This window comes from Mobula birostris, unplaced genomic scaffold (assembly GCF_030028105.1).
Source record: "Mobula birostris isolate sMobBir1 unplaced genomic scaffold, sMobBir1.hap1 scaffold_1874, whole genome shotgun sequence".
Taxonomy (NCBI): domain Eukaryota; kingdom Metazoa; phylum Chordata; class Chondrichthyes; order Myliobatiformes; family Myliobatidae; genus Mobula; species Mobula birostris.
Window position 1 is genome coordinate 31,610 of NW_027274921.1, and position 15,713 is coordinate 47,322.

Sequence of the window (15,713 nt, forward strand, 5' to 3'; positions counted from 1 at the left end):
CTGTATTTACAGGAGATCCCGGGGAGTGTGTCAGTATTTACAGGGGATCCCGGGGAGTGTGTCTGAATTTACAGTGGGTCCCGGGGAGTGTGTCTGTATTTACAGGGTGTCCCGGGGAGTGTGTCAGTATTTACAGGGGGTCCCGGGGAGTGTGTCTGTATTTACAGGGGTTCACGGGGAGTGTGTCTGTATTTACAGGAGATCCCGGGGAGTGTGTCAGTATTTACAGGGGATCCCGGGGAGTGTGTCTGAATTTACAGTGGGTCCCGGGGAGTGTGTCTGTATTTACAGGGTGTCCCGGGGAGTGTGTCAGTATTTACAGGGGGTCCCGGGGAGTGTGTCTGTATTTACAGGGGAACCCGGGGAGTGTGTCTGTATTTACAGGGGGTCCCGGGGAGTGTGTGGGTATTTACAGGGGTTCCCAGGGAGTGTGTCAGTATTTACAGGGGATCCCGGGGAGTGTGTCAGTATTTACAGGGGGTCCCGGGGAGTGTGTCAGTATTTACAGGGGATCCCGGGGAGTGTGTCTGTATTTACAGGGGTTCCCAGGGAGTGTGTCAGTATTTACAGGGGGTCACGGGGAGTGTGTCAGTATTTACAGGGGGTCCCGGGGAGTGTGTGGGTATTTACAGGGATTCCCAGGGAGTGTGTCTGTATTTACAGTGGGTCCCGGGGAGTGTGTCTGTATTTACAGTGGGTCCCGGGGAGTGTGTCTGTATTTACAGGGGGTCCCGGGGAGTGTTTCGGTATTTACAGGGGTTCACGGGGAGTGTGTCTGTATTTACAGGAGATCCCGGGGAGTGTGTCAGTATTTACAGGGGATCCCGGGGAGTGTGTCTGAATTTACAGTGGGTCCCGGGGAGTGTGTCTGTATTTACAGGGTGTCCCGGGGAGTGTGTCAGTATTTACAGGGTATCCTGGGGAGTGTGTCAGTATTTACAGTGGGTCCCGGGGAGTGTGTCTGTATTTACAGGGTGTCCCGGGGAGTGTGTCAGTATTTACAGGGGAACCCGGGGAGTGTGTCTGTATTTACAGGGGGTCCCGGGGAGTGTGTGGGTATTTACAGGGGTTCCCAGGGAGTGTGTCAGTATTTACAGGGGAACCCGGGGAGTGTGTCAGTATTTACAGGGGAACCCGGGGAGTGTGTCAGTATTTACAGGGGGTCCCGGGGAGTGTGTCAGTATTTACAGGGGTCTCGAGGAGCCTGTCTGTATTTTCAGTGGGTGCTGTGGACTGCGCCGTTGTCCACAGGGCTCTGGGGGGACTGTTTGAAAAGTTTCCGCGGATCGTGCAGTGCGTACGGGGACGCGGCAGGCGCCCCTCGGGTCGCTCTTGACATTTTCTTACCTGCCCTCCGGGCCGAACTGCTCCCACAGGTCCTCTCCCTGCCCAGCGTCCTGCGACACGGGGGGTCCTTCTTTGTCTCCTGCGTTAACCCCTGCAGCCGTACGCAGGGGCACAGCGTTACGCTTGCAATTACGGTACCGAGCTCCCCAACCCCCCAACAGACGATTAGCCTCCTGCGGTACGCAGGGGCCTGCGAGGGAGGGCGTGTGCGCGCGAACCGCTGGAGGGTGCTTTGCAGGTGATCGGGATGGAGGCGGAACGGCGGGCTGGTGAAAATTCAGAAATCGGGGGTCGCGGGTGGACTTGTCGGTCCGCCTACAGGACTGCCTGAGCGTTAACTTGCGGGTTGGGTGAGCAGAGTTGCGAATTTCAGCGTCCATTTCGAGAGGACTGGAATGCCAAAGCAAGAAGGTGATGTCGAGGCTTCGCAAGGCACTGGTCAGACCTCCCTTGGCGGACTGTCAGCAGATTTGGACACCATTTCCAGGAGAGGACGCACTGGCGTCGGGGAGGGTCCAGAGGAGGTTCGCGAGAGCGATCCCGGGAACAAAAGGGTTAACGTACGAGGAGTGTTCGATGGCTTTGGGCCTGTACTTACTGGAGTTTAGAAGAATGAGGAAGGGGATCTCATTTAAACCTATCGAATGTTGAAAGGTCCAGATAGAGTGGATGTGGGGAGGATGTTTCCTACAGTGGGGGAGTCTAGGACCAGAGGACACAGATAGACTGGATGTGGAGAGGATGTTTCCTGTAGTGGGGGAGTCTCGGACCAGAGGACACAGATAGAGTGGATGTGGAGAGGATGTTTCCTGTAGTGGGGGAGTCTCGGACCAGAGGACACAGATAGAGTGGATGTGGAGAGGATGTTTCCTGTAGTGGGGGAGTCTAGGACCAGAGGACACAGATAGAGTGGATGTGGAGAGGATGTTTCCTGTAGTGGGGGAGTCTCGGACCAGAGGACACAGATAGAGTGGATGTGGAGAGGATGTTTCCTGTAGTGGGGGGAGTCTAGGACCAGAGAACACAGATAGAGTGGATGTGGAGAGGATGTTTCCTATAGTGGGGGAGTCCAGGACCAGAGGAGACAGATAGAGTGGATGTGGAGAGGATGTTTCCTATAGTGGGGGAGTCCAGGACCAGAGGACACAGATAGAGTGGATGTGGAGAGGATGTTTCCTATAGTGGGGGAGTCTCGGACCAGAGGACACAGATAGACTGGATGTGGAGAGGATGTTTCCTGTAGTGGGGGAGTCTCGGACCAGAGGACACAGATAGAGTGGATGTGGAGAGGATGTTTCCTGTAGTGGGGGAGTCTAGGGACAGAGGACACAGATAGAGTGGATGTGGAGAGGATGTTTCCTGTAGTGGGGGAGTCTCGGACCAGAGGACACAGATAGAGTGGATGTGGAGAGGATATTTCCTGTAGTGGGGGGAGTCTAGGACCAGAGAACACAGATAGAGTGGATGTGGAGAGGATGTTTCCTATAGTGGGGGAGTCCAGGACCAGAGAACACAGATAGAGTGGATGTGGAGAGGATGTTTCCTGTAGTGGGGAGTCTAGGGACAGAGGACACAGATAGACTGGATGTGGAGAGGATGTTTCCTGTAGTGGGGGAGTCTCGGACCAGAGGACACAGATAGAGTGGATGTGGAGAGGATGTTTCCTATAGTGGGGGAGTCCAGGACCAGAGGAGACAGATAGAGTGGATGTGGAGAGGATGTTTCCTATAGTGGGGGAGTCCAGGACCAGAGGACACAGATAGAGTGGATGTGGAGAGGATGTTTCCTGTAGTGGGGGAGTCTAGGGACAGAGGACACAGATAGACTGGATGTGGAGAGGATGTTTCCTGTAGTGGGGGAGTCTCGGACCAGAGGACACAGATAGAGTGGATGTGGAGAGGATGTTTCCTATAGTGGGGGAGTCCAGGACCAGAGGAGACAGATAGAGTGGATGTGGAGAGGATGTTTCCTATAGTGGGGGAGTCCAGGACCAGAGGACACAGATAGAGTGGATGTGGAGAGGATGTTTCCTATACTGGGGGAGTCCAGGACCAGAGGAGACAGATAGAGTGGATGTGGAGAGGATGTTTCCTATAGTGGGGGAGTCTCGGACCAGAGGACACAGATAGAGTGGATGTGGAGAGGATGTTTCCTATAGTGGGGGAGTCCAGGACCAGAGGACACAGATAGAGTGGATGTGGAGAGGATGTTTCCTATAGTGGGGGAGTCCAGGACCAGAGGACACAGATAGAGTGGATGTGGAGAGGATGTTTCGTATAGTGGGGGAGTCTAGGACCAGAGGACACAGATAGACTGGATGTGGAGAGGATGTGGAGAGGATGTTTCCTGTAGTGGGGGAGTCTCGGACCAGAGGACACAGATAGAGTGGATGTGGAGAGGATGTTTCCTGTAGTGGGGGAGTCTAGGGACAGAGGACACAGATAGAGTGGATGTGGAGAGGATGTTTCCTGTAGTGGGGGAGTCTCGGACCAGAGGACACAGATAGAGTGGATGTGGAGAGGATGTTTCCTGTAGTGGGGGGAGTCTAGGACCAGAGAACACAGATAGAGTGGATGTGGAGAGGATGTTTCCTATAGTGGGGGAGTCCAGGACCAGAGGAGACAGATAGAGTGGATGTGGAGAGGATGTTTCCTGTAGTGGGGGAGTCCAGGACCAGAGGACACAGATAGAGTGGATGTGGAGAGGATGTTTCCTATAGTGGGGGAGTCTAGGACCAGAGGACACAGACAGAGTGGATGTGGAGAGGATGTTTCCTGTAGTGGGGGAGTCTAGGACCAGAGGACACAGATAGACTGGATGTGGAGAGGATGTTTCCTGTAGTGGGGGAGTCTCGGACCAGAGGACACAAATAGAGTGGATGTGGAGAGGATGTTTCCTGTCGTGGGGGAGTCTCGGACCAGAGGACACAGATAGAGTGGATGTGGAGAGGATGTTTCCTGTAGTGGGGGGAGTCTCAGACCAGAGGACACAGATAGAGTGGATGTGGAGAGGATGTTTCCTGTAGTGGGGGAGTCTAGGACCAGAGGACACAGATAGAGTGGATGTGGAGAGGATGTTTCCTGTAGTGGGGGAGTCTAGGACCAGAGGACACAGACAGAGTGGATGTGGAGAGGATGTTTCCTGTAGTGGGGGAGTCTAGGACCAAAGGACACAGATAGAGTGGATGTGGAGAGGATGTTTCCTGTCGTGGGGGAGTCTAGGACCAGAGGACACAGATAGAGTGGATGTGGAGAGGATGTTTCCTGTAGTGGGGGGAGTCTAGGAACAGAGGACACAGATAGGGTGCATGTGGAGAGGATGTTTCCTGTAGTGGGGGGAGTCTAGGACCAGAGGACACAGATAGAGTGGATGTGGAGAGGATGTTTCCTGTAGTGGGGGAGTCTAGGACCAGAGGACACAGACAGAGTGGATGTGGAGAGGATGTTTCCTGTAGTGGGGGAGTCTAGGACCAGAGGACACAGATAGAGTGGATGTGGAGAGGATGTTTCCTGTCGTGGGGGAGTCTAGGACCAGAGGACACAGATAGAGTGGATGTGGAGAGGATGTTTCCTGTAGTGGGGGGAGTCCAGGAACAGAGGACACAGATAGAGTGGATGTGGAGAGGATGTTTCCTGTAGTGGGGGGAGTCTAGGAACAGAGGACACAGATAGAGTGGATGTGGAGAGGATGTTTCCTGTCGTGGGGGAGTCTTGGACCAGAGGACACAGATAGAGTGGATGTGGAGAGGATGTTTCCTGTAGTGGGGGGAGTCTAGGAACAGAGGACACAGATAGAGTGGATGTGGAGAGGATGTTTCCTGTAGTGGGGGAGTCTCGGACTAGAGGGTACAGATAGAGTGGATGTGGCGAGGATGTTTCCTGTCCTGGGGGAGTCTCAGACCAGAGGACACAGCCTCAGAATAGAGGGACATCCATCTAGAACGGAGATGAGGAGGGATTTCTTTAGCCAGAGGGTGGGTGAATCTGTGGAATTCATCGCCACAGATGGCTGGGGAGGGCAAGTCGTTGGGTGTATTTAAAACAGAGGTTGACAGGTTCTTGATTAGTCAGGGGTGTGAAAGGTCACGGGGAGAAGGCTGGAGAATGGGGTTGAGAGGGATAGTAAATCAGCCGCGATGGAATGGCGGGACAGACTCGGTGGGCCGAACGGCCTCATTCTGTTCCTGTGGTCTTGGCAGAGGAGAGAGAGAGAGAGATAGAGAGAGAAGTGGGGGGGTCCCCCCTTCGCTCCAAAGAGAAAAGCCCCCTCTCCCACAGCCTCCCCTCGCAGGGGGACGGTCAGAGACTCTTTCCGAGGGGGGAAGCGCAGGGGGCTTAATTTCCTGGTGATTGGAGAAGAGTATTTGCGGGTGGGGGGGGGGAAGAGATGTCAGCTGTTTTTTTTCCACACAGAGAGCGGTGGTTGGGTGTGTGTGTGTGAGACGCCCTGTCGGGGGGCCAAGGCAGGTACGAGGCTCGTGGGAGGGAGGTAAGCGGAGGGAGGTGGGAGGGGGAAGGGGACGAGCGAGAGTCGGAGGGGCCTGCGGTAGGAAACCCTCACATCCCTCCCCCTCCCCACCCCCGGCACAATCTGTCCCGTACCTGCACCAACGTCGGTGGTCCTCGTCTCCGGGGAGGGGTCCCCGCCCCTGGGCCTCCCGCAGGGGGGCGGGGGTAGGGGGGCCAGGCAGCCCGAGCCGCCGGTAGACCGGGTCTTCGAGCGGCCGCCCTTCCGCAGGCTCTGGTGGGGGTGGGGGGGGGGGGAGAGGAACAGAATGAACGTCGGATGGGCGATCACCAACAGTCGATCCGGGGCGCGCGCGCGAGGCGGAATAAAGGGAAATCCCGTGAAGTGAAGGCGCTTTCACAGAACATAGAATAGTACAGCACAGTACAGGCCCTTCGGCCCACAATGTTGTGCCGACCCTCAAACCCTGCCTCCCATATAACCCACCCCACCTTAAATTCCTCCATATACCTGTCTAGTAGTCTCTTAAACTTCACGAGTGTATCTGCCTCCACCACTGACTCAGGCAGTGCATTCCACGCACCAACCACTCTCTGAGTGAAAAAACTTTCCCCTAATATAAGGGTGGGTTGGCAAGTTTGCAGACGACACAAAGGTTGGTGGTGTTGTGGATAGTGTAGAGGGTTGTGGAAGATTGCAGAGAGGACATTGATAGGATGCAGAAGTGGGCTGAGAAGTGGCAGATGGAGTTCAACCCGGAGAAGTGTGAGGTGGGACGCTTTGGAAGGACAAACTCCAAGGCAGAGTACAAAGTAAATGGCAGGATACTTGGCAGTGTGGATGAGCAGAGGGATCTGGGGGTACATGTCCACAGATCCCTGAAAGTTGCCTCACAGGTGGATAGGGTAGTTAAGAAAGCTTATGGGGTGTTAGCTTTCATAAGTCGAGGGATGGAGTTTAAGAGTCGCGGGGTAATGATGCAGCTCTATAAAACTCTGGTTAGGCCACACTTGGAGTACTGTGTCCAGTTCTGGTCGCCCCACTATAGGAAGGATGTGGAAGCATTGGAAAGGGTACAGAGGAGATTTACCAGGATGCTGCCTGGTTCAGAGGGGAAAGTGCTATCATGTTTACTGTTGTGTGCTGGGGCAGCAGGCTGAGGGTAGCAGACACCAACAGAATCAACAAACTCATCCGTAAGGCCAGTGATGTTGTGGGGATGGAACTGGACTCTCTGACGGTGGTGTCTGAAAAGAGGATGCTGTCCAAGTTGCATGCCATCTTGGACAATGTCTCCCATCCACTACATAATGTACTGGTTGGGCACAGGAGTACATTCAGCCAGAGACTCATTCCTCCGAGATGCAGCACAGAGCGTCATAGGAAGTCATTCCTGCCTGTGGCCATCAAACTTTACAACTCCTCCCTTGGAGGGTCAGACACCCTGAGCCAATAGGCTGGCCTGGACTAATTTCCTGGCATAATTTACATATTACTATTTAACTATTTATGGTTCTACGGCTATTTATTATTTATGGTGCAACTGTAATGAAAACCAATTTCCCCCTGGGATCAATAAAGTATGACTTTGACTATGAATGGAGACGGGCTAACCCCTATTGGCATCAATGGATCCGGGGTTGGGAGGGTGAACAGCTTTTAGTTCCTCGGTATAAACATCACCGGGGATCTCGCGTGGTCTGTGCACACCGGCTGTGTGTGTGAAAAAGGCAGAACAGTGCCTCTCTCCCCTCAGACGGTTGAAGAAGTTCGGTGTGGGCCCCCAAATCCTTTCCTACAGGGGCACAATTGAGAGCATCCTGACTGGCCGCATCACTGCCTGGCACGGGAACCGTACCTCCCTCGATCGCAGGACCCTGCAGAGAGTGGGTGCGGACAGCCCGGCGCATCCGTAGGCGTGAACTTCCCACGATTCAGGACATTTACAGAGACGGGTGCGTAAAAAGGGCCCGGAGGGTCATTGGGGACCTGAGTCATCCCCAACCACAAACTGTCCCAGCTGCTACCATCCGGGAAAACGGTACCACAGCGTAAAAGCCAGGACCAACAGGCTCCGGGACAGCTTCTCCCACCAGGCCATCGGACTGATTAACGCACGTTGACATAATTGCATCTCTGTGTTGTACTGATTTAGATTAAGATTATGAGAACACACAGTCCTCTTTTATTGTCATTTAGTAATGCATGCACTATGATAGAAATTGTTCCTCCAGATTGTCCTGTTGTACGTACCATTTACGACAAATTGCTAGTAAGTTGCAGAGCGTACATTTCGACGGAGAGGTAACGTAAAGGTCTTTACCCCTCGTGTAGGTGAAGGATGTAAGAGACAAAGTCAGTTCAATATTTGCTTTTAAAAACGGCGTCGGTTCTGTGGGGTCACACTGTTGCACGGTTTGAAGAGAAGGTGGGCTGGTAGGTTATCCCGAGAACCCGCACGGTTCCTCTGCGGGTTTCTCCCGTCCCGCTCGCTTCCGTCTCTCCAGGTGATCCCGGACAGCCTCGGTGACGTTCGATGTCGGAACCAGTGCCATCGGAAGCCAAGTCACTAATCTCTCAGTGCTCACAGTGCTGCGTGTCGCAGCAATGTTAGGCCACGAGGCGAGGGGGGGACAGAATTAGGCCATTCGGCCCGTCGGTCTAGTCTACTATCCCTCTCGACCCCGTTCTCCTGCACTCGCCCCGTGACCTTTGATGTCCAGGCTAACCAAACACCAGTCCGAGCCTCGTTAATGTACCTGCCCCGACCACTTCCCCCGGCAGCTCCTTCCACAGACAGACCACCGTCTGGGTGAATAAGCTGTCTTGTTAAAAATCTTACCCCTTCTCACCTTAACCCTGTGCCCTCTGGTTCTTGATTCCCCGACCCTGGGGGGAAAGGTCTGTGCACATTCACCCTATCCGTGCCCCTCGTGGTCTTACACACTTCTGTAAGGTCCAAGGAATAAGGTCCCGACCTGCCCCGACCTCTCTCCGTAACTCCGTCCCTCGAGTCCCGGCGACATCCTCGTAAATCTCCCTCCGCACTCGTTCCAGCTCAGCGGCATCAGGGCGACCAAAATCGAACACCATACTCCCAGCTGACATCTCGCACAACCGGGACGTGCCCCCCGACTCCCGTACTGCGCGCCCTGACTGACGACGGCCGGCCTGTCGAACACTCTCTCCCGCCGCCCCCGTCTCGTTCCATCGTTAACGTGCCATGCCATGCGACCGGGGGGGGGGGGGGGGGCTGACGATCGCGGTTTTCCAATGACCGCGATCGTCCTTGGCGAATTTTTTCTGCACGAGCAAGTTTACCATCGGCGGCTTCTGGGCAGTGACTTCGCAAGACCGGCGACTCCCCACCCCCCTCTCGGCCCCAGTCAAAACTCTTCGGAGACTGTCCGCCTGGCGCCAGTGGTCGCGTAACCAGGACTCGCGGTCTACACCCGGCGCCCGCGCCAGAGACGCAGCTCCACCCCCCCCCGGCCATGACCTACCTCGATATGGAGTTCGATCGTCTCGCCTTCCTTGAAGCCCAGGTCCAAACTGGGCTCGGGCTCGGCCTCCTTGCCCCTCGCGGGGGACCCCGAGGTCCCCCTCAGCGACCTGTCAGATGGGGGGGGGAACGAGAGCTTGAGGTGGAGGGGCAGAGGGAGGCCACTTGGCCTGTCGCGGCTGGGTTACTATCCCTCTCAACCCCGCGACCTTTGACGTCCTGGCTAATCCAGAACCCGTCGACCTCCGCTTTAAATACTCCCAACGACTCGGCCTCCATGGCCGCGAATTCCATAGACTCACCCACCGGATAAAGAAATTCCTCCCCATCTCTGTTCTGAATGGGACGTCCCTCTGTTCTGAGGCTGTGTCCTCTGGGATTATAAGACCCTCCCTCTCTCTTTCTCTCTCTCACACGTCTTCTCTCTGCTTCTCCTTCCTCCCTTAACTATTTCTCTCTCTCTCTCTCTCGCTGTCTCTCTCTCTGTCTCACACACTCTCTCTCTCTCACACACTCTCTCTCTCTCTGTCTGTCACTCTCTCTGTCTGTCTCTCTCTGGTCTCTCCCTCTGTCTGTCACTCTCTCTGTCTCACTCTCTCACACTATCTTTCTCTCTGTCCCTCTTCCCCCTCTCTCTCTCACACTCTGCCTGTCTCTCTCGCTGTCTCTCTCTCTCACACACTCTCTCTGTCTCTGTCTGTCACTCTCTCTGTCTCACTCTCTCACACTCTATCTCTCTCTCTGTCCCTCTTCCCCCTCTCTCTCTCACACTCTGTCTGTCTCTCTCGCTGTCTCTCTCTCTCACACACTTTCTCTGTCTCTGTCTGTCACTCTCTCTGTCTCACTCTCTCACACTCTATCTCTCTCTCTGTCCCTCTTCCCCCTCTCTCTCTCACACTCTGTCTGTCTCTCTCGCTGTCTCTCTCTCTCTCACACACTCTCTCTGTCTCTCTCTGGTCTCTCTCTCTGTCTCACTCTCTATATCTCTCCCACACGTCCACTCCCTCCAGGCTTTTCAGAAGTTTTCCCTCCCCTGCCCTTCCCACCCACCCCCCTCCCCCGGGCAACTCCCCCCTCGCTGCCCCTCCTCGGCCGACCTACCTGAAGTGGTCCTGAAGAGCCACGTTGAAATCGAAGGCATCCCCCCGATCGCTGAACCCCACTCCGATGAAGGCTGTCCGGCCTGGGAGAGAAGGGAGGGACGGGGACGGGGGGGAAGAGAGAAAAACGAATGAGTCGTCGCAGTCGTACGAGACGTCTGTGAGGCCGCGCTCGGAGTACGGTGCTCAGTTTCGGTCGCCCCGCTGTATGAAAGATGCCGCTGAGCTGGAGAGAGTGCGGAGGGAGATTTACGAGGATGTCGCCGGGACTCGAGGGACTGAGTTACGGAGAGGGGTCGGGCAGGTCGGGACTTTATTCCTAAGAGCATAGGGGTGACCTTACAGAGGTGTGTAAAACCACGAGGGGTACGGATAGGGTGAACGTGCACAGACCTTTCCCCCCAGGGTCGGGGAATCGAGAACCAGAGGGCACAGGGTTTAAGGTGAGAGGGGGGAGAGAGATTTAATAGGGACCCGAGGGGCAACTTTTTCACCCAGAGGGTGGTCCGTCTGTGGAAGGAGCTGATGGGAGAAGCGGTCGAGGCAGGTACATTAACGACACTCGGACAGGGACACGGATAGGAGAGGTTTAGAGGGATACGGTGGTCCGTCTGTGGACAGGGACACGGATAGGAGAGGTTTAGAGGGATACGGTGGTCCGTCTGTGGACAGGGACATGGATAGGAGAGGTTTAGAGGGATACGGTGGTCCGTCTGTGGACAGGGACACGGATAGGAGAGGTTTAGAGGGATACGGTGGTCCGTCTGCGGACAGGGACACGGATAGGGAAGGTTTAGAGGGATACGGTGGTCCGTCTGTGGACAGGGACACGGATAGGAGAGGTTTAGAGGGATACGGTGGTCCGTCTGTGGACAGGGACACGGACAGGAGAGGTTTAGAGGGATACGGTGGTCCGTCTGTGGACAGGGACACGGATAGGAGAGGTTTAGAGGGATACGGTGGTCCGTCTGTGGACAGGGACACGGATAGGAGAGGTTTAGAGGGATACGGTGGTCCGTCTGTGGACAGGGACACGGATAGGAGAGGTTTAGAGGGATACGGTGGTCCGTCTGTGGACAGGGACACGGATAGGAGAGGTTTAGAGGGATACGGTGGTCCGTCTGTGGACAGGGACATGGACAGGGAAGGTTTAGAGGGATACAGTGGTCCGTCTGTGGACAGGGACACGGACAGGGAAGGTTTAGAGGGATACGGTGGTCCGTCTGTGGACAGGGACACGGATAGGAGAGGTTTAGAGGGATACGGTGGTCCGTCTGTGGACAGGGACACGGATAGGAGAGGTTTAGAGGGATACGGTGGTCCGTCTGTGGAAGGAGCTGCCGGGGGAAGTGGTCGAGGCAGGTACATTAACAACACTCGGACAGGGACACGGATAGGAGAGGTTTAGAGGGATATGGTGGTCCGTCTGTGGACAGGGACACGGATAGGAGAGGTTTAGAGGGATACAGTGGTCCGTCTGTGGACAGGGACACGGATAGGAGAGGTTTAGAGGGATACGGTGGTCCGTCTGTGGACAGGGACACGGATAGGAGAGGTTTAGAGGGATACAGTGGTCCGTCTGTGGACAGGGACACGGATAGGAGAGGTTTAGAGGGATACGGTGGTCCGTCTGTGGACAGGGACACGGATAGGAGAGGTTTAGAGGGATATGGTGGTCCGTCTGTGGACAGGGACACGGACAGGGAAGGTTTAGAGGGATACGGTGGTCCGTCTGTGGAGAGGGACACGGACAGGGAAGGTTCAGAGGGATACGGTGGTCCGTCTGTGGACAGGGACACGGATAGGAGAGGTTTAGAGGGATACGGTGGTCCGTCTGTGGACAGGGACACGGACAGGGAAGGTTTAGAGGGATACGGTGGTCCGTCTGTGGACAGGGACACGGATAGGAGAGGTTCAGAGGGATACGGTGGTCCGTCTGTGGACAGGGACACGGGTAGGAGAGGTTTAGAGGGATACGGTGGTCCGTCTGTGGACAGGGACACGGACAGGGAAGGTTTAGAGGGATACGGTGGTCCGTCTGTGGACAGGGACACGGATAGGAGAGGTTTAGAGGGATACGGTGGTCCGTCTGTGGACAGGGACACGGACAGGAGAGGTTTAGAGGGATACGGTGGTCCGTCTGTGGACAGGGACACGGACAGGAGAGGTTTAGAGGGATACGGTGGTCCGTCTGTGGACAGGGACACGGAGAGGAGAGGTTTAGAGGGATACGGTGGTCCGTCTGTGGACAGGGACACGGATAGGAGAGGTTTAGAGGGATACGGTGGTCCGTCTGTGGACAGGGACACGGACAGGGAAGGTTTAGAGGGATACGGTGGTCCGTCTGTGGACAGGGACACGGATAGGAGAGGTTTAGAGGGATACGGTGGTCTGTCTGTGGACAGGGACACGGATAGGAGAGGTTTAGAGGGATACGGTGGTCCGTCTGTGGACAGGGACACGGACAGGGAAGGTTTAGAGGGATACGGTGGTCCGTCTGTGGAGAGGGACACGGACAGGGAAGGTTCAGAGGGATACGGTGGTCCGTCTGTGGACAGGGACACGGATAGGAGAGGTTTAGAGGGATACAGTGGTCCGTCTGTGGACAGGGACACGGATAGGAGAGGTTTAGAGGGATACGGTGGTCCATCTGTGGACAGGGACACGGACAGGGAAGGTTTAGAGGGATACGGTGGTCCGTCTGTGGAGAGGGACACGGACAGGGAAGGTTCAGAGGGATACGGTGGTCCGTCTGTGGACAGGGACACGGATAGGAGAGGTTTAGAGGGATACGGTGGTCCGTCTGTGGAAGGAGCTGCCAGAGGAAGTGGTCGAGGCAGGTACATTAACGACACTCGGACAGGGACACGGATAGGAGAGGTTTAGAGGGATACGGTGGTCCGTCTGTGGACAGGGACATGGACAGGGAAGGTTTAGAGGGATACAGTGGTCCGTCTGTGGACAGGGACACGGATAGGAGAGGTTTAGAGGGATACGGTGGTCCATCTGTGGACAGGGACACGGACAGGGAAGGTTTAGAGGGATACGGTGGTCCGTCTGTGGAGAGGGACACGGATAGGAGAGGTTTAGAGGGATACGGTGGTCCGTCTGTGGACAGGGACACGGATAGGAGAGGTTTAGAGGGATACGGTGGTCCATCTGTGGACAGGGACACGGACAGGGAAGGTTTAGAGGGATACGGTGGTCCGTCTGTGGAGAGGGACACGGATAGGAGAGGTTTAGAGGGATACGGTGGTCCATCTGTGGACAGGGACACGGACAGGGAAGGTTTAGAGGGATACGGTGGTCCGTCTGTGGAGAGGGACACGGACAGGGAAGGTTCAGAGGGAAACGGTGGTCCGTCTGTGGACAGGGACACGGATAGGAGAGGTTTAGAGGGATACGGTGGTCCGTCTGTGGACAGGGACACGGACAGGAGAGGTTTAGAGGGATACGGTGGTCCGTCTGTGGACAGGGACACGGATAGGAGAGGTTTAGAGGGATACGGTGGTCCGTCTGTGGACAGGGACACGGATAGGAGAGGTTTAGAGGGATACGGTGGTCTGTCTGTGGACAGGGACACGGATAGGAGAGGTTTAGAGGGATACGGTGGTCCGTCTGTGGAGAGGGACATGGATAGGAGAGGTTTAGAGGGATACGGTGGTCCGTCTGTGGACAGGGACACGGATAGGAGAGGTTTAGAGGGATACGGTGGTCCGTCTGTGGACAGGGACACGGATAGGAGAGGTTTAGAGGGATACGGTGGTCCGTCTGTGGACAGGGACACGGACAGGAGAGGTTTAGAGGGATACGGTGGTCCGTCTGTGGACAGGGACACGGATAGGAGAGGTTTAGAGGGATACGGTGGTCCGTCTGTGGACAGGGACACGGACAGGGAAGGTTTAGAGGGATACGGTGGTCCGTCTGTGGACAGGGACACGGATAGGAGAGGTTTAGAGGGATACGGTGGTCCGTCTGTGGACAGGGACACGGATAGGGAAGGTTTAGAGGGATACGGTGGTCCGTCTGTGGACAGGGACACGGACAGGGAAGGTTTAGAGGGATACGGTGGTCCATCTGTGGACAGGGACATGGATAGGAGAGGTTTAGAGGGATACGGTGGTCCGTCTGTGGACAGGGACACGGACAGGAGAGGTTTAGAGGGATACGGTGGTCCGTCTGTGGACAGGGACACGGATAGGAGAGGTTTAGAGGGATACGGTGGTCCGTCTGTGGACAGGGACACGGATAGGAGAGGTTTAGAGGGATACGGTGGTCCGTCTGTGGACAGGGACACGGACAGGGAAGGTTTAGAGGGATACGGTGGTCCGTCTGTGGACAGGGACACGGATAGGAGAGGTTTAGAGGGATACGGTGGTCCGTCTGTGGACAGGGACACGGATAGGAGAGGTTTAGAGGGATACGGTGGTCCGTCTGTGGACAGGGACACGGACAGGAGAGGTTTAGAGGGATACGGTGGTCCGTCTGTGGACAGGGACACGGATAGGAGAGGTTTAGAGGGATACGGTGGTCCGTCTGTGGACAGGGACACGGATAGGAGAGGTTTAGAGGGATACGGTGGTCCGTCTGTGGACAGGGACACGGACAGGGAAGGTTTAGAGGGATACGGTGGTCCGTCTGTGGACAGGGACACGGATAGGAGAGGTTTAGAGGGATACGGTGGTCCGTCTGTGGACAGGGACACGGACAGGGAAGGTTTAGAGGGATACGGTGGTCCGTCTGTGGACAGGGACACGGATAGGAGAGGTTTAGAGGGATACGGTGGTCCGTCTGTGGACAGGGACACGGACAGGGAAGGTTTAGAGGGATACGGTGGTCCGTCTGTGGACAGGGACACGGACAGGGAAGGTTTAGAGGGATACGGTGGTCCGTCTGTGGACAGGGACACGGATAGGAGAGGTTTAGAGGGATACGGTGGTCCGTCTGTGGACAGGGACACGGATAGGAGAGGTTTAGAGGGATACGGTGGTCCGTCTGTGGACAGGGACACGGATAGGAGAGGTTTAGAGGGATACGGTGGTCCGTCTGTGGACAGGGACACGGATAGGAGAGGTTTAGAGGGATACGGTGGTCCGTCTGTGGACAGGGATACGGATAGGAGAGGTTTAGAGGGATACGGTGGTCCGTCTGTGGACAGGGACACGGATAGGAGAGGTTTAGAGGGATACGGTGGCCCGTCTGTGGACAGGGATACGGATAGGAGAGGTTTAGAGGGATACGGTGGTCCGTCTGTGGAGAGGGACATGGATAGGAGAGGTTTAGAGGGATACGGTGGT

The 15,713-nt window shown here is 55.8% G+C and overlaps 1 protein-coding gene across 2 annotated transcripts in view; it reads right to left on the reverse strand.

The window, feature by feature from the left end:
* Positions 1–15,713, reverse strand: part of LOC140192634 (adaptin ear-binding coat-associated protein 2-like) — a 48,816-nt gene that overhangs the window by 19,946 nt on the left and 13,157 nt on the right. For both annotated transcript variants that reach the window (XM_072250169.1, XM_072250168.1), the window contains 4 exons: positions 10,418–10,499; positions 9,318–9,426; positions 5,949–6,087; positions 1,348–1,438 (listed from right to left, as the gene is read on the reverse strand). In XM_072250169.1, the coding sequence (XP_072106270.1) occupies positions 1,348–1,438; positions 5,949–6,087; positions 9,318–9,426; positions 10,418–10,499 (421 nt within the window). The remainder of the gene's footprint in view (positions 1–1,347; positions 1,439–5,948; positions 6,088–9,317; positions 9,427–10,417; positions 10,500–15,713) is intronic.